Genomic DNA, 23,261 nt, shown 5'->3' with positions numbered 1-23,261 from the left:
TGATGTTTGACAGATGTCGATACACTCAAATACATGAGCCAGAGGCAAAGCTGGCACCACCCACAGTGTGCTAATGAATTGCACTCACTCTGGGATGCTGGCCGTGATCTGTCAGGATGACAATATCGCCTAACACATGCGCGGCTTGTACTCTGACACGCGGCTTGTGTATGTATAAAACTAATTAAACACGTCAAAAAGGGTGGGTGTGGCTTGTAATTTACGGTATATATATTGTAGTGACGGTCACACACCCATTGGTATGCTGTCAGATCTGGTAGCGCAAAGGATTGTGGATGCAATTTCTTCTGCTGGTTTTGGCCTGATCTTAGTGGGTGTGTGGGTTTAATCTGTGTTTTATTGTCTGACTGTTCTTCCGTTCGGTGTTAGTTATTTTACCCTGGTGGTTTATTTTGTCCTGCATCGTAAGTGAGGAGGGGGGCGAGGAGAATGACCCCACTGCATGTTACACTGTTCTGGGAGAATAAAAAAGGCAGTTCTGCAAAGTTCCTATCTCTGCCTCGTTCTTCGTTGCGTTGCTACAATATATATATTTATATATATATATATATATATATATATATACATATACTTTTGTTACACCACTTGAATGGGTGGGCCAAAGTCTCTCTGCTCCGCCCCCTTCTGTTGCATCCACTTCCAGACAAGTAGCTACATTATAATTTTATTATAATTTTCCTTGTCCCGAGTTAGCATCTGGCTAAAACTTGTACAGCTGAATAGCTCCGATATTGCTCATTTTTGTTGCACTGCTAATGTTAGTTTGGTGTTATAAGGGGCTCTAATCTAGCAGGAGAGAATAAACAAAGGGATGATGGGATATAAGCAGAAGCCAACGATCCTGCCCACAACTAAAGAGGGACATTTCTAATGAACTTTGGCTGCTCTGCACATTTTTATTTTGGCTAAAAAAGGGCATAGTCATTATTAAAAGACCACTGGGAATGCTTTTACAATGGATCAAAATACTGATGAATTCCCATGCCTGCTGCAGCCAGCAGATTAGGACCCAACAGGAATACAGGAAGCTCCTTCAATGAAGTTCTGTTGTTGGCTCTTCTGAAAGCATCTAAAAATGTTCAAGAAGTAAAACAACAGACCACCCATCTTCTGTATTCATAAAGGTTTATGTAAAAAATAAACCAGTCAAACCAGTCTTGAAGTCTTTTTGCCGGCAACATAAGAATCTTTCACACAGCGGTGTATTTAATATTTCTGCAACATTTGTAAAAAAAAGTGTCTTTTAAACTTCTACAGCTCATCAGTAATGGCTGGCTGGATTTCATTTTGTTTCAAATTAGTTCAAACAATATTAAAAGATTTAAAAAAATAAAAAAATAAAAACCTAGAACACAAAGTACTGTACTTTTTAACCCTTGTGCTATCCTAGGCACTTTAACATTGGGAGTTGGGTCATCTATACCCACTAGACAGTGCGCTGAACCTTTTTTCTTCAATGATTTGTGATCTTCACTGGTGTCCATGGATTACATGAAATCTTTCCACCTTTATCCACCTTTGTCATGGTAGGGAGAACACGTTTATGTAAGGGTGGGGTCATCTAAGATAGCTCAAAGGTTAAATTTGATCCCATCATTACCAGTGCATTCAGCATCCCCAGAAAGTTCCAGAAAAAAAAAGACCAACATCTGTACAACTTAGAAGAAGCCACAAAAAAGCCTGTGGAGGGGAGGGGGCTGAAAAGAGCGCGTCACTGAAAACTGAACTCTGCAGGTCGTTTCTGAGTGGAGTCATCAACAGAGTCTGGTGGAGGGGGGTCTGTGGTTTCACAGCATGTCATCGTCATCTTCTCCTCCCCCATACATGTCAGCCAGCTTCTTGAAACGGGGGCCCCACTCGGTGAGGCAGTTGTAGTCCTGATCTCCGCTGTTGCTAGAATTCAGGGACGAGAGGCTTCCTGCGTCCGAGCCCCCACCCTCGTAGTCAAACACTAGAAGCGAGTCATAGGGGGGCGCGGTGGGGTCTTCGTCTGCTGCCTTCAAGTTCTGGAGGATGGGGGGGGGGGGGGGGGGGGACATTTTAAAATCATTTCTAAAGAAAAAAAACAGACGTGCCTACAGAGGCTTGTCTGCATCACTCACGTCTTCAATAAAGTTGCCAATTTGGTCTGGGTTGCCGGGCAAAGTTCGGTAGGTGGGGCGAGACATGGTCACAGGCATCATATCACTCCGCAATACGTCGGGTTTGTTGTCGAGGCCGTAGTGAAGAACGCTCAGATCAAAATTCTGATGAACAAAAGAGCAGATTCTAAGCACAAAATCTTGCTAGCATAAGTGTTTTGTCAGATCTATAGTGTTTACCTGATCGTCTTCTCCACCTCCCTCCTCAGCGTAGTGGTAGATGTTGTCTCTGATTATATCTTTCTCAAACGGCTCTCCGATTTCTCCTTTCTTCTGCCGTTTATTGTATGCATACAACCCCAAAACAGCAATTACTGAAACAAAAAGCTTTATTAGAAACTGGTGGGCTGGTTTATTAATCATCATTAAAGTCAGTAACACAACGCAATGTAACATTTCCATGTTTCTGACACCTCCATCACATTCCCTCTTTTTGGGTCCTCCCTTCATCTTCCCACCAGCAGCTCCAGGTAGGGTATGCCCCGTCTTCCTCTCATTTCCTCCTTTTGTTCAAAACACCCAACCTGACATTTGGATCCATTGAGCTTTTTAATAGTCAAATAATTCCAACATGTTTAGTCCCACAAATGGTTGTTTCTCTCAGATTTTCCTGTTCAGTCCAGTTTTGGTTACTAAGCCAACACCTTTGTCACACCAACTGGCCTTTACCCACTATTTTTAATCATCTGGGTTTATAAATGATGAACATTATCATGGGCAACTAATGTGACAATCTACCCTTTTTTTAATTAGAAAGATTCTAGTTTTACATTAGAAGAAAAAAAAGGCCCAAACAACTCCATCAACACCATACATTCTTTCATTTCTGAGAAAGCTTACTCACCCAGCAGCAGCAGCAGAGCTCCAAGTATTCCCCAAATATATGGAGACATTTCTTCTTGCCCACCAATTCTAGCCAGAGAACAAAGTCCATTTTCTAAACAGGTGCAAACTTCTACATTGATGGAGCTTTCTTGGTCCAGGTTACCACGATCTGCGACCCTCAGGACCACTTTGTATTTTCCTTCAGGAATGTCCGACTTTAAAAACAGCTCGATTCCAGTTTCTACAGAACAGAGAAGTGAAGGAAATTCAGTTTCAACTTGAGCATAATTTCCATTTACTGTTGCCATTTTAAAAACAAACATCACAGAGATGCTGCTAAATGATTTCAGGATTTAGTTTATGCAAAGAACATGAGAGATTGAGTGGTAGAAAAAAAAAGCTTTTTCTTTTCAAACGTGAACATTCAAGGGAACAGTGTTCGTACTGCTTTCGTTCATCTTAGCCGTCCAGTTGGCTGAGTACTTTTCATGAACGGCCACACTGTACGGAGCAGAATGAGCGGCTTCGTCTTTATCCACTATACTCAGCAGCACTGGAGTCCGCTTGTGCCTGCAAATCTGAGGAAACACAATCACAGTCAGTCTCAGTGCAGTTCTTCCTGAAAAATGTAAACCTAAATGGCTCTAAAAAGCAAACACACACCTGTGTTTCCCGTTCTACAATCGCTGGGGCGTTGTCGTTGACATCTTCAAGTATAATGATCAACGTGCCAGTTCCAGTGGCTGGGACTGGATCTGGTGAGATCACAGATGAACATCAGTAAAACCAGGAGCAATTTTTTCTCATAACAGTTGATCTCTTAACCTCAAAACTTTGATGCTTTCTAGCAAATTAAAAAAAAAACGATTTGAAATAAAAATAGAAAAATGCACAGTTACAGTTACAGTTTTTTTCTGACAAGACTGAAAGTCACCAACAGTTCTAAACAGGAGAGAATAGTGGTGGAGCATTGGTCTGCAGATAACTAGCACTTAGCTTGTCAAAAGGTCTTTTTCCTTTGACAGCAATTTTAAAAATGACATTTTCTTTAATAAATAAATGAAAAAAAAGAAAAAAATGTTTCCCTTAATTTATTTTTGTATTTATTTTGTTTATTGATTGCACATTTTTTTCCCGCAAATTTATTCGTGTTTCTATTTTGGTTCCTTATTTTTGCTCCGTCCTTTAAGTTTCTCTCACATTATTCATTCATTCATCTTATTCCGTTTATTCCCTTTTGGGGTCACGGGGCTGCCGGAGCCTATCCCGCCCACTTGTGGGCGAAGGCAGGGGACAGGCCGCCAGTCTGTCGCAGGGTAGAGTGTCCACAATCACACACCCACGCACTCACACCTATGGACAATTTAGAGTAAACAATTAACCTATGAAGCATATTTCGGATCGTGGGAGAAACCCGGGCATGCATGGAGAGAACATGCAATGGTGTTCTGTTTCAGGTCCCTCAGCCAGGACTTGAACCAGGGGCCTTCTTGCTGTGAGGCAAGAGTGCTAACCACTGCGCCACCGTGCAATATTGATTTTATTATTATTATTATTATTATTATTATTTTTATTATTGTACACAACAGACTTACAAATAAGAACTTTAACCTCTCAATGGCCACACCAATATATGTATATATATTTTTATATGTAAGGAAAACTACAGTTCAAGTCCAAGTTGTGCATTTCACTCATTGGCAGATTAAAAAAAAAAGTTGTCTGCACTTTTAATAACCTCCTAACTGACCATAAAATCTCACTTCACACATAAAATAACTTACAGCCAGCAACAATTTCTCTCTCTTTCCACCTACCGTTATCATAAGCACCAAGGAGCACCGTGTATTTATTCTCCTTCACATTAGAGGACTCTCTGTCCATGAGGCTTTTCACCTTCACCAGCCCTGAATCCTCATCCACTTTCAGCCAGTTATCAGGGTCATCAACTATTTTATACCTGCACATAAAAATGGATTCATTACAAAAATCATTCGTACATTTTTAGGCACTGAAAAGAATAACGTTCTAAGAATGTTTGTGTTTGTATAATACTGAATCTAATACATGTTTACAACATGGAACAACTGTGTGTAAACCAATTGTATGTAAAAAAAAAAAAAAAGGATAAAATTACATTTAGAGACTTAAAATCCTCTAAAGGATTTTAAAACACTTCCTTCTCTGTAATTCTGGGCTGGTCAGATTTTGATTAACTGACACATTAATAAAATTAATTTCCTTGTTAAGTTTCTATTTTTCAACAGTAAAAAAAACAAACTAAAAAGGCTTTTTTTTATTTAGAAGTCCAAAAGAGGAGAGTAAAAAATCTTACTTGACAGTGTTTTCACGTGCAAAGTCTGGGTCTTCTGCCTCAGACTTCATGATCACACTGTCCACAGGAAGGTCCTCAGACTTTTGAACGGTCATCTCCTTTTCTTTAAAGATCGGAGGCTCATTGACGTCCTTCACAATCACCACCACTGTGGCGGTAGAGGTGGTCAGTGGAATGGCAAAAGGGACGTCGTTCTCCACAATAACCATCAGAGTGTGTGTTCTGCTTTTCTCAAAGTCAAGTCCCTATTGTTTGAAGAAAAAGGCAGTTATCAGTGGGTGTGCAAGTAAAAAATTGATACAATGAAATATTACAATTCTTCATTTGGTGATACCTGTATCGACATCAACTGCAGCAGAGACAATATTTAATTAGTTATTTACAAGCTAACATGTAGTTCAGCATCTTTTGTTTTACACTTAAACCTCTACTAGTTGGCTGCATATCACACCGACCCTCTTCCAGCAGCTCCACACTGAACCAAAACAATAGAATATCAGGAGAACCGCCTTGTAAGATGTTTATTCAGCCTCGCGGTTACTGTAGTTACCATGGTTGTTACAAAGATCAATGAGACATGGAAAATGAAGTTTTTACTTGTGATGGGTACTATAACTTTGTGCCAACTTGGTGCTGGGACCATATAAAACACAGATTTAGGTGCTTTGTGGACGGCTTACACTGACTGTAGTCTCAGTCAAAATGCTGGAAGCCAAGCGAGTGAAACTTTAACTAATCCTCACAGCCAAGGATTCTAATTATCGTATTTTCACAACCATAAAGCACATAAGCCTTACATTATCTCCAAAATGTAGGGGGCGCCCTATGAGGTGGTGCGCCTAATGTGTTGTTGTGGGACGTAGAAGACTGAAGCACAGTTTAAACTGGAAGCTATCAGCTACACGGGGGAACATGGAAGTAGAGGGCTGCATTTGGATTGGGTCCCGCGGGACCCGGCGGGACCCAATCCAAATCTCGCGGGATTGGGCGGTTTGAATTGTGCTGCGGGCGGGAGCAGGCAGCAAAAAAAAAAAAAACCCCGCGGGATCAGTACTGCCATGAATATCTCATGAATATATTTTAGCGGACTACGTTAGGCTGTGCAGCTGTTGGAGTCTTATGTACTGAAGCTCCGTGAAGGCACCAGGTAGAGACGCCCAATGGCCACTGTCATCTAACCTGTTGTTGGGGGCGTGCCCCGCCCCGCCTCTTACTAAGAGCGCGCTTCAGGCCGTCTGTCTGCGCGCGCACACACGCACACTTTTAACCGAACAGGATTTGGGAAAATATATTTAATATTTAAGTTGCACATTACACAAAAGAGGAATGTATGAAAAGATGAGGCTGGAGGAGGGACATGAATCTCTTTAATAATATCAATAAAAATACGTGTTTTTTTCCTGCGGGACGGGAGACAATACAAAATCAATGCATCTCTATTACTGTGTGGGACTAAATTCTATGAGTTTTGCGGGTGCGGGCGGGAGTGGACATACATATTGCGGGTGCGGGGGGGAGTGTAACGCATTCGTTGCGGGAGCGGGCGGGATTGGTCAGAAATTCAGCGAGCGCGGGCGGGAGCGGGATGAAGAAAATAGTCCCGCGCAGGGCTCTACATGGAAGCTTCTGCGAGAGAATTCAAGATGAATGAATCCATAGTTCACAAGTGGAGGAAGCTGGAAAACGAACTCCGATAGTCAAGAAGACGCAGCTGAATTTCCATGGAAACAAGGCGACTCAAGTGATGAATTAATGACCAGCTTGGAGAAGCTTCTCTGCAGTCACCATTCGACTGAGGGCATTAATGCTTACAGAGGAAGCTTTTGCTTTAGTTTTATGAACGCTGTCATCTTCCATCCAGGCAAGGAATATGGTGCTGCAGCGACTTTCAGTGGATTGCAATGAAAAGCTGTTTATCTTCCGCTCATACTGCAGTAAAAAGATTGCAGACAAATGCCTCCAACCCAGCCACATCACCATCATGGACAAGTCGCCGCTAACTTTCGACATCCTGGTGAGTCACACTGTTGATAAGAACTGGAGCAGTGTGGTAGGATACTCAAATTGGGCATGGCTTTTATAACCCTGTAGGTTAGGCACAATTCTTTTTCTTAAACTGAAAAATATTTTGTGAAAATCAAACATTAAGTGTTGAAAAATTATTTCTTAATTTACCATAAGAAAAGCATCATGAATTTGCCTAAGTAACATTAAACAAAATGGTACGCATTGCAGTGCTTAACGCTATGATCATTAAAACAAATGTATTTTACGATTGTATCCTGGTAAAAGATGTATTAGTATTCAGAATTTTTCTTGCAAGTCATTCTCTAAAGAAATCGTGAAATGTTGTTTCTGGTGCATTGTTGGGATACATTATGATATGTATCGTATCATTAGCTACGTGCCAATAAACACCTGTAGTTATCAGTGTAAAGGACATCTTTAGGACAAAACATCTGTACTTTTGCTGAGTACCAAACTTTACTTTTAAAACAAAACAGAGTTTGTCCAACTTGAAAACAGGATCTTTCAGAAGCGTCTTTGTTTTCTTACCTTAGCAGTTTTAAGGATTCCTTCTTGTTTGTTGGTTCCTGTTTCTATGGAAAACAAATTATAAGGATCTCCTCTGACAATCTTGAACTTAGCGTTCCATGCTGGGGTGTTTGGTTCGTCTTCATCAGTTACTGACATTTTAACAACCAGAACCCCCACTGCGTTTTCATCAACTGCTCCCTGATACTGGAAAAGGTAAAAGAATGAAAGGCTCAAGGAGGGTTTGCTCACAAAACCAAAATTAAATTGAAAACATGAAATATTCACAGCTGTCACACAGTAAAAGGCTGAAAAACTTCCTACAGAATAACCTTAATGCTCTAAATAAAAATGAAACATCATTATTTATTCAAAGAAAACTTGAATTTGTCAAAACCCTTCCAGACATTTTTGTTAACCAAACAGTCACATGTGTTGTACTCACAGTAGATGCAGTAAAGACTGGAGGGTTGTCGTTGCTGTCCTTCACTTTCAAAACTACTGTTGTTTGTCCAGTTAATCCAGTTCCAACCAGATCCGCTGCTTGTATTTCCAGAGTGTATTCAGGATATTTCTGTTAAAGCACATCATCATCATCATCATCATCATCATCATCAACAACTGCAGCAGATACAAGAAACTTTTTCTCCTCTAACATTGGAGTAACAAAGACATAAATAACCATCTTGATAACACTAAAAATTCAGTTACCAGAAAATGTGAATTTTTCTCCACAGTTTAGTAAAAGGATAAAAAACAAAGTGAAATAAAAAAAACAAAAACATCTTAATGTTTGAAGGGTAAATCCATAAAATATACATAAAATAATAAAAACTCTATAAACAACTTTTCTTTCAAGAAGATTTATTCAAAATCATTACCTCTCTGTCCAAACCAACACCTTCAACCATGATGGCTCCATTGTTGGTGTTAATGGCAAACATGGAATCACTGGGAAGGTTAGGTTCCTGGCTCAGAATCGTGTATCTGATAATTGAGTTGTCATTGCCTGGTTCATCAGCATCAGTGGCTTTAACCTGAATCACTGTAGTCCCTGAAGAGGTCAAATATTACAGCACAATTAAAATTGGATTTTAATGACAAACCCCTTCCTGTATTTTGGGCCACAAGATTTTCAAGTCGTTAATCTGTCAAAGGAAGTGATCAAATAGTAGAGTTATGGAATTATGGAATACTGATATTATAGTTATTGGTTCTGATGTCAAGAGAGGGACAATTTTTGAAACTAAAAGAACTTTAATTAAGTTATTTAGAACCAGTCAGAAAGCTGGGCATTATTTGACTCAGAGCCAACTTATCCCTAACGTTAAGTAGGTGAAATTGTTTTTTATCATCTTAGAGATTTGGTTTGGGTCTGTCCAATTCTCTCTTGGAGAGAGAAGCTGGTGATGGATACTTTTATCATCAGTAGAATTGATATTGTAACTCCTTGCTTGCTGGTCTTCCACCAAAAACAAAATAGTATTAAGAACCTTTGGCTTCTCCAGAACTCTGCTACACAAATTCTCACCAAGACCACGATAATCAGCCAATATATAATAACATTCTTTATGAAATCAGTGAAAACATATGACCCTCTCTGGGTTCTTTACATAAAAGTCAGGAAATATATAGTAACAGTATTTTAGATTTTAGAAGGAGCCAGTTTAGCTCGTGCTGGTTTGCGGCGCCTTCCGTCCGTGAAACCCGGGTTCAACTCCGGGCTGCTCCCTGTTCCCTTCTCTACGCCAGTTCCAAGCCCGGTTTGAGAAGGTTGCGTCAGGAAGGGCATCCGGCGTAAAACATTGCCAAATTTACCATGCGACTTGTTCGCTGTAGCGACCCCTGATGGGAGAAGTCGAAAGTGGAAGATTTTAGATTTTAGAAAATCAATAATAACCAAATAACTCTCTTTGGGTTGTTCACGGATATAAATCTTCTGTTGTCCATGCACAATCTTGGGTAAATGTTCAACTTCAACGTTGTAATTGCAGAATTTCTTAAATGACTCATATGAGCTGTGTCTTAAGGTTTTTGTGTTCTTTCCTTATAATCCAGTTTTGGAGGTTTTCAGGAGGCTAGCCTATAGACACCATTGTTTGTTCTCTCTGATCAACTTCCTAAGTTAAATACTATCTGAATCAATTTTTATTTATTGCTACTTTTGAACGTTTCAAGTCATTTCAGTGAGCATTGTAGACTTTATTTTTTTAACTGAGGGGTACCAACAATTTTGTCCGCCACTGTATGTTAGATGTTTGCCTCCTATGTAGACTGGGGTTAAAACTTGTTTAAATTAAACTTTTTCAGTGAAATGGAAATGATGTTTTTGGTTGCTTTGCTATTTGTTCATGTATTGCAATCGATATCGTCATCGCAATATTGATCACGAATATCACTTGTCGCGAGTATCTTACATATCGTGCAGACATAATACCGACAAACGTTGTCCATGCTCAGCCTCTTTCCCAATGTTTATCTCCATCAGTCAAGAGGATGGAAGGTGTGAAAGGGTTTAAGGCTTCTGTATGGGGGCTTTACTTTTATGGTTTTGTGCTTGTTTTTATGCCATTTGATTTTTCTTGTGTAAAGCACTTTGTGTTATATTATGCTATATAAATACAGAAAGACTGAAATAGATAATAGCCAATGTGACCATGTCTGCCAGTAGTTCTGCATTGACTATGCAGCCATGATGAATGAACACATCAGTAAACCTAAAACAAACTTTACACACATCAGTTTATTTCTGCTTCCATCAGTATTAAAAGTCTAAATCATGACTAAAGTTTACCTGCAGCTCTGACATCCACTCACTTCCAGAAAAAATAGCTCTAGAGGAAGAAACTTCTCATAATCAATGAGCAAAAGTAACAAGTATTTGGAGAACAGGATTAACACCAGCGTCAGAGTTCACAGCTCAGCAGAAAAAACAAAACTCTCTGAAAGTGAACATCTAGCACTGTAGGAAAAGAAAATGCTATCCTTCAAGACTCAAACTTGTGTAGGTCAACCTCACCATCTCCACTCCTGATTATTTACTTTATCTGATTCTGTTCTGTTCACTGGACTTTAACAACAATTAATGAGACCCAGAACCTGCTCTGGATTCAACTGTTTAACCAGAAAAGGTTATGATACAAAATAGAAAACTATTATTTGTTAAAACAAATGATCCACTGATGTTACCTTTTGGTGAGGATTCAGCAACTTCTGCCACATAGGATGTCTGTTCAAAAATAGGTTTGTTGTCATTCATATCAATTACATTGATGATGATTTCCATAGGATCCTCTGCTTGGCTTGACCCAGCAACATCAGCGTGTGCAAAGAGCTACAAAATAATACAAAGAACAAAGTGTTACTGTCCAAGAAAAAACAAGCTAATGTCCATCTTATTGTGAAGAAATTACAAACAACTTTAACAATTATAAGACTTCATTATCTAAATTCATGAAGAAGAAAAAAACGGCGAACCTACCCTAAAACCGCCCAGATTATGCCTACCCACCCAAAACCATTTTTACCCGCAAATTTAGAACCAAAACCGCCCAATTGGGTGGAAAACCGCCCAATCTGGCAACACTGGTGGGGAGTGTGGAAAAAATATAAAGATGGCTGACTTCAGTAACAGTTACAAATAATATTTATATTCCCCTTAAAAAAATATTTTTGGTTTTTACCTGGCAAAACTCGTACAAAACAAAACTATAATGAAAAAAAAGAAAAACTGTAGCTTATTCTTACTGTATAATGTGCATGTTTCTCTCTGTCAAGTCTCTGATGAACATACAGATCACCAGTGTCTTTGTCCATTGTAAAGAGTCCTACAGGATCTTCAGTGGCTCCTGGACCTGTGATGCTGTAGATGATCTTCTTAACTTGGTCTTCATTGGAGCGAATCTGAACAAACCAAGAATCAATAAAAACCCGCCCACAACAACATTAACTTTTCTTTAGCAAACAACATGAGTTAAATCTGGTTGAAATGTCTCACAAACAAATGAGACAAAAGCTGATGTTTAAGTGCAACTTAGCAGTAGAAAATTTAAGTATTTTAACTTTTGAATTTGACTTTAAGAAAAATATCATCATGGATCTGACCAAACTAAAAACCAAAATAAATAAATCAAAGATCAAATTCAAAAAAGGAATTATCAGTTCTGCAGCAGATTTTGATGTTTCCTACCTGAACCATTTTAAATGGAAAGGGTCCATTGCTATTCTCAGGATGGTTGATAGGAGGGACGACCCAGTCTCTTTTCCATCTCCTCAGTCCATTCCTCGACTTGGGAAAATAAGGGACGGCAACATCTGGATGTCCTGCAGTCTAAAAACAAATTTTAAAAGGAATTTTTTTTTCCAGAATAAATTACGTGTTAATAGATTTTAATTTGATTTGAAATGGTTTATTTCAAGCAATCACAGAATAATGCACAAAGCAATACAATAAGAATTTATACCTTAATTCCAAGACATATCAAACTTAGGATAATTAGATATTAAATTAAATATATTGCTTGAAAGGGAGTGGATGGAAGCGAATTTATATAATCCCACCCCTGTTCTACCGTAACCATTTTATTACATGATTTATCATTATCCAGTTCATAACTTTTCATCTGATTTAAAGGCCTTACCAACACAGTTTCAAGTCATTGAGGAGCTAGCTTGGCATGAATTTCGTCGAGTGCAGCTTTAAAGTCATCACCATTACTGTCTGTCTTTCTTAGAAATAATCCGCTATTAAGTCGATTGATAATTTAAGTCGCTTAAAATCTTTTGAGAGAGCAGCCGGCAGGCAATACTTGTCCGTCGTTAACCCAGAACCGGATAATTTAAACAAATATGCAAAGAAAAAAAAACAGTATATTTAATAAACCAAGAAGTTAAAACAATAATAATATGAAGATATTAGTGGTCAAGTTCATTTTTATTTTAGAAACCCACACTTCTTCTATTGAGCCATCCTGGGTGAATAAATGTCTTGACCTAAATTACATAAATTATTAATTTTTTATTAATGTTTTATATTAAAAATGTGTTCCTGATTATTTCTTTATCCAAATAGTGTTGGATCAGGAACTAATAAAAAAACCTGTTTGAAAAAACTCAGGTTTGTGATGCAGCAACTTCCATGGGTTGGCTAAATCCCCCCCAGCTCCACTCCGATTCCGAAGCATCCACTAGCAGACAAATAGATCCATTAATGTCTTCATTTCCAAGCAGGAGTATGACTCAAAATTGTACGGCTGGATAGCTCCAATATTGCACGCTGTTTTTTTGTTTTGGTTTTTTTTTCGGCGGGGGGCATAAAACGGTATAATCATAATTAAAATATATAAATAAATATATAATCAGTGAAAACAATTTTACAAAAGAGAAAAATATAGTTGGAGCGGGACTGAAAGCAGCTGTGTTTTTGCGAGCAGTATGTTAAACTGTTGCACTGTAATTTATAACCAATGGTTTTCTTGTCATTCCAGCTGCTTTGAAATCATCAACCAACTCCTGCCTTGATGTTTTAGGCCTATTTCCCACTACTCTTACAATCACTGTGAAGTCTTGTTTGGAATCTTTGTTGGGTCTCAGAGAAGAGTGGTTCACATTCATCCAGCTGAAACATTCAAATCAAGATCAAGATCTGCTACATCCCCTGGACTTACACCACCAGGGTCCCATCATGAAACAGTTCAAGACCAGGCTCAGCCAGGCTGGTTTGAGTTTTATAAATTGTCCCACCTACATCTCTCATCTTATCCAGTTGATGAAGAAGATTGTGTCCCAGTGCCTACATCTGTCAGAGACAAGTCTCTTATTGTGGTCTTCCCTATGGGCTAAAGAACAGTGCATAGAACCCTGCTTTCTTTGAACCCCTAGAAGGGTTAATGAAAGTGCTCTGACTATAGACTACATTGTTCCGTAAAAGGACTTCATGTCTGCATGTTTACTCAAAACTCCTTGGACCTTAACATCTACAGTATGTTAAAAGTTGTGTATAGAGGCAAAGGGGAGACCAGCTCTGTGGATCTTTTCCAACCTCTCATGATGCGAACAGTAATGGACAAAAGCCTGTCCTTCTGACACCATGGAGAAAGTATCTTTAAAAAAAGCACAGCCACACCGCCATCCAAAATTAAAACTGTTTTTAATATTACTGGAGGACATCTTGTCAACGGTGTACGTTTCACTTCTAGAATCCATTCCCAAATTTAATATTTCTTCCTGGTTCAACTTTTAAAAAAATCTCCCTAAAATAATTGATCAGGCCACCGAAATACTCAAACACCACAGTCCGCTCTCAGTGACCTGTACAGGTGATCACTGATGATCACAGAGGACATCACTCCCCTTCACTCCTCTCTGCTGCTGTCAGACAGAAGAGGCAAAACTCTCTGTTGGCCAAAAAAAAAGAAATCTACAAAAAATAATTTATCCCCAACGCTTTTAATCTACTTAATTCTTAATAGTACTCAGTCTAAACTGTATGTGGATGATGCAGTCTGGGATTTTTATGTATTTATCATTTTTTAATAAACTATTATTATTTAATCTATTATTCTTTTATTTTTCTAAATTTACTGTGTTCTGCCATGTTGAAACAGACAAAGTCTATCTATCTAGTAGTATCTATCTTAAAAAGGTGAGATTGGGAAGGAAGGTTTCTCTGATTGAAACCCAAGAGGACCAAACAGACTGGACAATGTACCGTGATCGTGCATCAAGCCTAGCTGCCACGTGGAACTTCCCATGCAACTGACAAGCATTAGCAGTCCAAGCAACATGCAGCAGGAGCAGTTGAAGAGGCAAAAATTTGGATATGGAAGGATTTCATGGAGGTCTTGGAGAAGGGTTTATGAGGGACTGAATTTTTTGACTGAATTGTTTTCACTCTGGTTATTAAACAGTATATGAGTTTTTCATCTTCCAGAGTGCTAGAAGCTTTATGGGAATTCACTTATTCAATCCACATGGGTTTTGTGGACTTGGAAGAAGTGTTTAATCATAACGATTAAAGAGTTATGTGGGATGTACTTAAGGAGTATGGGGTCTGGGCTCCCCCACAGTAGGAGAAGATGGGCGGGCAGATGGATAACCATTATAAAAACTTATACTTTCAGGGCCCTTTCTATTGCTCATCTGAACTTACCTCTTTGGTATCGGCAGAATCCACTTCAGTGTTGTGATGGTTCTGGTGTCTGTGGTCTCCATGGTGCCGCTCAGCATCTCTGCTTTGGTGATGTCCATGTCGCAGGACCATGACAGGAACAGTCATTTTGTTGCCCTGTGAGTCCAAGGAGTGGACAAAAAAGTCCTGATGTCCTTCATGGAGAACAACTGCTCTTTTCACCTAAAACATCGGATATGAAATAAGGTTAACTGTAAAAAAGTTTCAAAAGGAATTTAAATATTCATCAAAGCAGTGAAGGTCAAGGATAGGATTTTTAAAAAGCATCAGACAAAGACTGAGAGTTGAGTTTGTCACTTATAAAACAAAAGTGTCAGATTTTTAGAAAAACAATAAAAAAGAGAATTTTTTTTTAAATTCATGTCAAGAATGTTACTCACACTTAATACTCCATCAGTAGTGAACACAAAATGACTGTCATCTGTGCTGAAGAGAAACCTTGTACGATCTGTGCAGTCAGTGAATCCAACTACAAGAAGAAAAAAACACACAAAGCAAACGGATTAAATAACAAAAATCTCTACTACAAATAGATTATTCTTTGATTCTTGGATGTTGCCTTTAAAAGCAAATCATCTGCCTCCAGCCATCTGTCCTCTGCATTCTCCCCACTTTTATTTAACAATTTCAAACACACTGATAATGAACCTAGTTCATGCCAACTACAAAATAATAGAGACAATTTCTCTGTATCATTTTTCATCACATTGTAAGTTTAAAACACTGTCTTCTCTTACGGTAAAATACAAAAATATGACCTGCTGGTTATTCCTGTTCCTTTTGTGGTCATGATTTAGGACTTTTTTTGTCTGTACCAGCAAATCAAAGGTTGCATTCAGTGCTGCAGATGTAAATGCAGATTCAAGTTTCTACAGATTCAGGAAACAATTACCATAATGACTTCAAGTAACTCACCCCCATAAATGTGCTTATCCAGCATTATTAGTAAAGAAAGACCTGCTTGAAAATGACTGTTCTTTACAAGCAAATGATAATGTAACTATAACCTCCTAGTGGACAATAGTTTAAAACCAGCACACTGACTTTTATGAAAATGTTATTGTTCTGATCTTTACAGAACAGCATCACAAGAGAAGATTTCATGTTAATAAAATTATGTAACATAATCCACAATAGGGCTGTAACAAGCATCTGAATACTCACATATTCACAATCTAATTTGCAATCTTTCTAAATCCAATAGAGTGTAGTAAAAATACACTTCAAACAATAATGACCAGTCCAAAATACTGAATAATGCTGAATTTTAAGTACATGAAATATAAAAACTGCATGTGCTGCTGTCACAGAGAGTAAATAAATCTGTCCTCTGTGTTAGAACAATTTCAAACACACTGATAATGAACCTAATGAACCCAAATACGATGAATGAAATTAAAGAATATTATGAAAATATTGTAATCAAGTTCCTTCAATCGTGATAAAAAATGTCAGTCTGTCAAACTGTCAGTTCAGATGTTTTCTAATTGTAACAGGGTCATTTGAATTGAGGTGTTCCTGTGTCTTCATTTACTATCTTCCTGTCATCTGTCCAATATAACTAGTCTGCAAAACTTTGGGGATGTAAAAACTATGGAGAACATTTTCAGAATTTGTTGTAAAATGCAGTGATGTTTGTTTTGTTTAGTATTAAAGCTGTTCTAACTAAAGGTATAAATGCAGGTTTAAATATACATTTTCATTTTATTTCATCACTAAAAAGAAATAAATTAGCAATCATTTAGATAGATTTTGATTAAAACATCAGAATCATGGTTCGATCTGTGGATCGTTGACCTTGAATCGATTTGGATCACCTCCTCAGTATTACTCCACAGGCCTAATCCACAACGCTGCTACAACCACTGAGAACTCCTTTGGAGCAAAGTCGTAACAGAAAATACCTGATTTTTTCCATGTGAAACATCAATGATGAGCACAACCACATCCAGGAAGCATGAAGCAGTAACTGTTTGATGAACATACCTTTGCCCAGTCTTGTGCCTGCCTTCAGATGCTTCCTGTTCACTTTGAATATTAACAAATCTGACTCAAATCCAGGTTTACATGGCGACTCCTGTGTGGTCGACACAACTGAGACCTACAAGGAAAAAATGGCAAAATCACCGAGGTTGACGACGAAATCACATCTATTCTTCATACTTTACAAAAACTGAAATTTAAAAAATTGTACAAAAAACTAAAAATGTACTCTTAAGAATCATAAAAATACAAATTGGAGAATGGATTATGTGTCATGTAGCCACAAAGAACAGCTTTTACAACAACAAAAAAACAACAGGTATTTACTAAAGGGGAGAAACAATTGAGTTTTAAAGCAATTTAAATGACATAAATATTTATGGAATAAATAAATCTGTATTGGCTGTATATGCCTTCCAGGTTTTTGGAATGTGCTTGTCATACAGTTTTTGTCTAATTTTAAGGTTAAAGCTAAACTATTAACACGGAAAACACATACATTCTGATCGGGAACGTTCAGTAAAACTCGGTCAAAGTCGGACGGACGGATTTGAAACTACTTAACCTGTCTGATGTCATCAACGGCAGAAGGGCGAGGCCCTTCCAGCAACTGCGACGTTAAGATCGTTTGGGAAGAGGAGAAAAAGCGCACACGACGCGCGCACCAAATGCTTAACACCAATACTCAATAACTTTCTTTTTTCCTTTTAAATTACCACTTTAGTTTAAGGTTGAAAGATGGCGGCAGAAGAGGCCGACGTTTTGCTGGTCTTTCCCGCATTAAACCTGAGATCATTAAAACCAGCGATTTTTTGTGGAAGACGAACTCTTAAACTTTTTTGGTTGTGAAAATGAGACTGCTGAGGCATGACGAAATTTCTTTGCAAGTGACAAACAATTTCAGCTTTGAGCACATTGAATCATCAAAGAAAGTTTTGTTTGAGGTCTGCCCTAATACCTCTCAACGCTGCATCTCTCACAAAGGCACGCAAAAGGATATTAACAACGTAAAGATGTGTCTGAAAGTGCAAAAACGAGTGTGGGGACAATGATCCAAGGTTTGTCTCGCACTATTTGGATGAACTGCCTCCTGTTTCAGTCAATCATGTTGACGTCTAGGCGCTGCTATCACGGATGGAGCAACTAAACAATGATATGCGCTGCATGAAACTCACTCTGGAGTCTCAAACTACTGCTTGTGAAAATATTCATGCTGTGACGGCATCGATGGACAACCGGATCACTGCGATGGAGCTGAAACACTCACCGGTGCTAAGCTAACAAACACAGAGGAACCAGCTGGCAGTAAGGCCGATCAGCCTGCAGGACAAGCTCCGCCATCTCCAATGTGGAGTGTTGTTGTGCGGGATGGACGTCCGGCAGAAAGGAATAGATGTAAAACCTGCTTCAGTTTCAAAGCCACAATTGGACGTTCGCGCAAAACTCCTGGCATTGTTGGAACTGGCCCTATTCCTAATATTCACGGAGTGATTACAAAGATGATGAGTGTTCTTGCAACTAAATTTGTCCCCCAGTTTGGATGCTGTTACACTTAGCAAATACCTGGAAGGGAAATTGGGTCGGGAAGTTAAATGCAGGAAAATGAAGACTGCACACGGGAGATTCAGCTCTTTCCACATCACTGCTGAATATAATGCTGTGGCTGACATGTTTGTGCCTGAGCTCTGGCCGGATGGTGTTTATGTGAGGCGCAACTATGAACCCTGCCGTATAGAACAAACTTCTGCAGTCAGTGGTTTTCCCAAAAAACACTCAGATTGTGACTAAGACATCTGTTCCTATGGTGGATGGCGCCGAAACAAACGCGTAAAAGGTCAATTTTGCGTCATCTTATTTGAAGACAAAACATGCGGATTGTATCATATAATACACGTGGCCTTCGTACTGGACATAGTGTTGCTGATAAATCAAGACGCTATGTTGTTGATAAACTGAGTGTGATGTTTCTTGTCTCCAAGAAACTTGGCTTGGTGAACAGGACTTGGATAATTTGAACTCATTACATGTGGATTTTCATGGTACTGGTGAATCCACCACGGTTCTGAGCACAAGAATTATTTGTGGTAGAATTCCTGGGGGCGTGGCTATCCTCTGGAATGTTAAGTATGACACTGTTGTTAATGTTACTTAACGTTGATTGGGCTGTTGGCTTGATAAGAAATTTACAACACTAAATGTTTATATGCCCTATGGAAGATGAATTTTTACACAAATTAGCATTCACAGAAACATTTAATGAGGATAATAGTAATAATGGGTTTGATTTATCTGTGCTTTTTCTTGTTGCTCAAAGCGCTTACAATGTGTCCATTATTCATTCACTCCTCATTCATACTTGGTGATGGTAACTACTGATGTAACCTCAGCTGCCCTGGGGCAGACTGACAGAGGCGTGGCTGCCAGTTTTGCGCCAACGGCCCCTCTGACCATCACTGGGACATTCACGCACATTCACACACCAGTGGAGCTACACTGGAGGCAGGGAGGGTGAAGTGTCTTGCCCAAGGACACAACGACAGCTGGCTGGGGGAGCGGGGATCGAACCGCCGACCCTTCGGCCATGGACGACCTTCTCTACCACTTGAGCCACTGCCACCCTGAGGATAGCAGCTCGACTTGTGTGTTTGTTATTGGAGATTTTAATGCTGATCTCTCAGATAACTCATCAATATCTGCTAATCATTTAGTCTCTTTTTCAAGAAAATAATCTCACCTTATCAAGCTTATATGAGGGATGCCTGGCATTCCACCTCATGGCTAGACCACTGTGTCTGTACTGCGGATGCTCATGCTTCTCTGAGAAATATAGATATCCTGTATAATTTGGCTACTTCAGATCACATACCAGTAGTCTTCTCTGTAACCCTTGTGCTATCCTATGCATTTTAACATTGGGAGTTGGGTCATCTAGACCCACTAGACAGTGCGCTAAACCTTTTTTCCTCAATGATTTGTGATCTTCACTGGTGTCCATGGATTACAAGAAATCTTTCCACCTTTATCCACCTTTGTCATGGTAGGGAGAACACGTCAATGCAAGGGTGGGGTCATCTGAGATAGCACAAGGGTTAAATGTGGCAAATATACCATCTATTGTGACTAAAGAATATGATGATCTTACAGACAAACTTAATTGGACTAAATTTACAAATGAGGACATCAATAAATACAAAGCAACCACAGATACTCATCTGCAGGCTGTAAAATTACCCAGAGATGTACTGGCATGCTGTGATCTAAACTGCAAAAATGCTACTGATTGCAATGAGTTGTGTGAGCTCGATGAAAATATAGTCAAAGCTGTAAAAGATACAAGTCTCTGCCTACGAAGCAGGAGTCATAAAAGCTGGACTATTAAGCCAGGCTGGAAAGACTTTGTAGCTGAACATCATGCTGCTGCCAGGGATGCTTTCACATTCTGGCTTGAAGCAGGGAAATCTCGACAAAGTGCATTGTTCGAGAGCAAGAAAGTGACTACTTCTAGATTCAAACATGCACTTCGCTTTATTAAAAGGCTAGAAAACATGATGAGAGCAGATTCTCTGGCCAGAGGTCTACAAAGTAATGATTAACATAAATTCTGGAAGGAGGTTAATGTTATGAATAATTGTAAAAATTGATTGCAATCCAACATTGAAGGTGTACAGTATGTGGTGCGGAAAACATTACTGATTTATGGCAAAAACATTATTCTGACTTGCTTAATTCGGTAAAAGGCCATGCAGTTTCCATTGACAATGTGGATATCACTGACACAGTGGTGATTCGTGCAAGTTAGATTCATGATGCAAATTTAAAGATAAAAGAAGACAAAGCATGTGGTCTAGATAACTTCAAAGTCGAGCATTTAAAATATCGATAAAAATGAAATCGAAGTGAATCTTTTAACAAGTGAAAATCATTTTGGTTTTTCAAAAAAGCCTCAGCACTGATTTGTTTTTTTACACATTACAGGAAATAGTTGGGATATACCTAAATCTAAAATCATCTGTATTTTTGTGTTTTTTGATGCCACTAAGGCTTTTGACAGGGTGAACCACCACAAACTATTTCGAAAGCTTTTTTTCGAGGTGTAATGAAATATCTGGTACGATTCCTGGCTTTCTGGCATGCTAATCAAACAATAGTGTCAAATGGGGCAATATTTTATCTGAGCCTTTTTATATAAGCAATGGCATTCAACAGGGAGGGATCCTTTCTCCATTTCTATTCAATGTATATCTATTGATGATCTATCTACCAAGTTAAATCTGTACAAAACTGGGTGTGTTGTTGAATGTCAAGTTTTTAAGCCTCTTATGTACGCTGATGACCTTGTCATTTTTAGCCCCTATAGGGCTGGGATACAATCACTTTTAAAAGTTTGCTCTGACTATGGCAGAGACTTTGACATTAACTACAACCCTTCTAAAAGCAACCTAATGATTGTTAGGACCAAAGATTACAAAAATATAAACTTTCCTGTTTTCATGCTTTGGGAAAAGCGTCTGGAACATCCTCAATCATCAAATATCTTGGACACTTCACTACTGATGATTGGCGGGATGGCAGAGACATTCAGAGACAGTACTGTAAACTTTATGCTCAGGCAAATATGCTGATAAGAAAATTCAGTATGTTTTCTATTCAAGTGTAGTGTCCGTTGTTCAGATCTTATTGCATTCCTTTGTACACGGCTCCTCTGTGGTGGAATTCTGGACATGGGACATTCTGTAAACTCATAGTGGCCTATAACAATGCCTTTAAGCTTCTGCTACAGCTGCCCAGGTGGTAAAGAGCCAGTCAGCTGTTTGTGAATGCTCACATCCCCACCTGTGAAGCACTACTGGGTAAGCTTACATACAACCTCATGGAGCGCCTGGACAAGTCTAAATATTCAATTATCATGTCTCTGAATGATCCCAAAAGAAGCTCATGCCGCTACACTTCCGCCTTGAGGAAACACTGTGCACAGAAATTATACTCTTTTTAAATTATGGTAAACTGTAGTTTTTTTGGTTTTGTTTATCTATTTATTTATTTTATTATGTGTGTTATATCTGTCTTCTTTTATGGACCGCATTTGAGTCTGAAATAAAGTGAATTATTATATTATTTATTTAGTTAACCAACCACCATCATTTCTGTTGTAAATCTGAACTTCCATTTACTAAATAAAGCAGATTCGAGGACGAAGCGAAACTTAATCCAACAAGGTTTAAAGCAGAAAAATAATGTTTATAATGCGTTTATAAATAAAAATCATACTCATAAAATACTACACGCACAACGTAGTCTGTATTAAAAAAAAAGTTAAACTCACCGTAAGAATGAAGAAAATAACTCCAAAAACCACAATCCAAGCGATCCCCATTTGTGTGTGAAAGCTCTTTTCTGTACTCCGGTTGATACGAAAATAAGTATAGAGAGGAAAAATAAAAATCAGTTTAAAAGTCTCCTGAAATGTAATCCTCAGGGTGTTTTCACTCCCATCTAGCCGCTGCAAAGGCTTTCAACTTATGAGTGTCATCAGCCAGTGTTGCCAAATAGTGTCACAGTTTTCCAGCCCAAAAGCCATCTGAAAACTGCCTGACACAGCAAAAAACCACCCAGCATGGACGTTGTGTGGGGCATCTATCTATCTATCTATCTATCTATCTATCTATCTATCTATCTATCTATCTATCTATCTATCTATCTATCTATCTATCTATCTATCTATCTATCTATCTATCTATCTATCTATCTATCTATCTATCTATCTATCTATCTATCTATCTATCTATCTATCTATCTATCTATCTATCTATCTATCTATCTATCTATCTATCTATCTATCTATCTATCTATCTATCTCTCTGTCTGTCTGTCTGTCTGTCTGTCTGTCTGTCTGTCTGTCTGTCTGTCTGTCTGTCTGTCTGTCTGTCTGTCTATCTATCTATCTATCTATCTATCTATCTATCTATCAAAAACTGGTACAAGGTGGAATATCAATTAAAAGTTTAGGCTTGCCATTGTTACAACAACTTTATACTTGTATTTGATGTTAGTTCCTAAAAACAGACGTTCAACTTTTATCTAACTCTGAGATGCATTTGATTAAACTTGGGTCAGGAATGTCCGACTTTATGTTTTAGGTTTTACATCTAAAGCAATCATTTCAAAATTATATGTTAAACTCTTGTGACTGAGCCAAATGTCTTGAACTGCTGGCTTTGTGAGCAAAATGCCC

The 23,261-nt window shown here is 38.6% G+C and overlaps 1 protein-coding gene across 3 annotated transcripts in view; it reads right to left on the bottom strand.

Annotated features, from left to right (window-relative positions):
- The window catches only part of LOC101171060 (cadherin-1-like), a 42,955-nt gene extending 20,391 nt beyond the window's left edge, over positions 1-22,564 (bottom strand). The window contains exons 1-18 of one of the 3 annotated variants that reach the window (XM_023963127.2): positions 22,353-22,564; positions 17,033-17,147; positions 15,427-15,515; positions 15,008-15,208; positions 12,047-12,187; positions 11,605-11,760; positions 11,047-11,191; positions 8,739-8,911; positions 8,303-8,431; positions 7,879-8,064; positions 5,323-5,567; positions 4,805-4,947; positions 3,651-3,742; positions 3,433-3,565; positions 3,007-3,228; positions 2,343-2,476; positions 2,124-2,267; positions 1,130-2,027 (exon numbers count right to left, since the gene is read on the bottom strand). In XM_023963127.2, coding sequence (XP_023818895.1) covers positions 1,809-2,027; positions 2,124-2,267; positions 2,343-2,476; positions 3,007-3,228; positions 3,433-3,565; positions 3,651-3,742; positions 4,805-4,947; positions 5,323-5,567; positions 7,879-8,064; positions 8,303-8,431; positions 8,739-8,911; positions 11,047-11,191; positions 11,605-11,760; positions 12,047-12,187; positions 15,008-15,208; positions 15,427-15,515; positions 17,033-17,147; positions 22,353-22,403 — 2,718 coding nt within the window. In that variant the 5' untranslated portion in view covers positions 22,404-22,564 and the 3' untranslated portion in view covers positions 1,130-1,808. Of the gene's footprint in view, positions 1-1,129; positions 2,028-2,123; positions 2,268-2,342; positions 2,477-3,006; positions 3,229-3,432; positions 3,566-3,650; positions 3,743-4,804; positions 4,948-5,322; positions 5,568-7,878; positions 8,065-8,302; positions 8,432-8,738; positions 8,912-11,046; positions 11,192-11,604; positions 11,761-12,046; positions 12,188-15,007; positions 15,209-15,426; positions 15,516-17,032; positions 17,148-22,348 lie in introns of those variants that run through there. The other 2 variants (XM_078931703.1, XM_078931705.1) reach the window with 2 other exon arrangements.
- Between the last annotated feature and the right edge of the window lie 697 nt (positions 22,565-23,261).

Source organism: Oryzias latipes, chromosome 15 (assembly GCF_053564925.1).
Source record: "Oryzias latipes strain Hd-rR chromosome 15, Olatipes_Hd-rR_3.1".
NCBI classification, from domain to species: domain Eukaryota; kingdom Metazoa; phylum Chordata; class Actinopteri; order Beloniformes; family Adrianichthyidae; genus Oryzias; species Oryzias latipes.
Note: the sequence above shows the minus strand (reverse complement) of the source record. Positions and strands in the feature narration are given on the sequence as shown.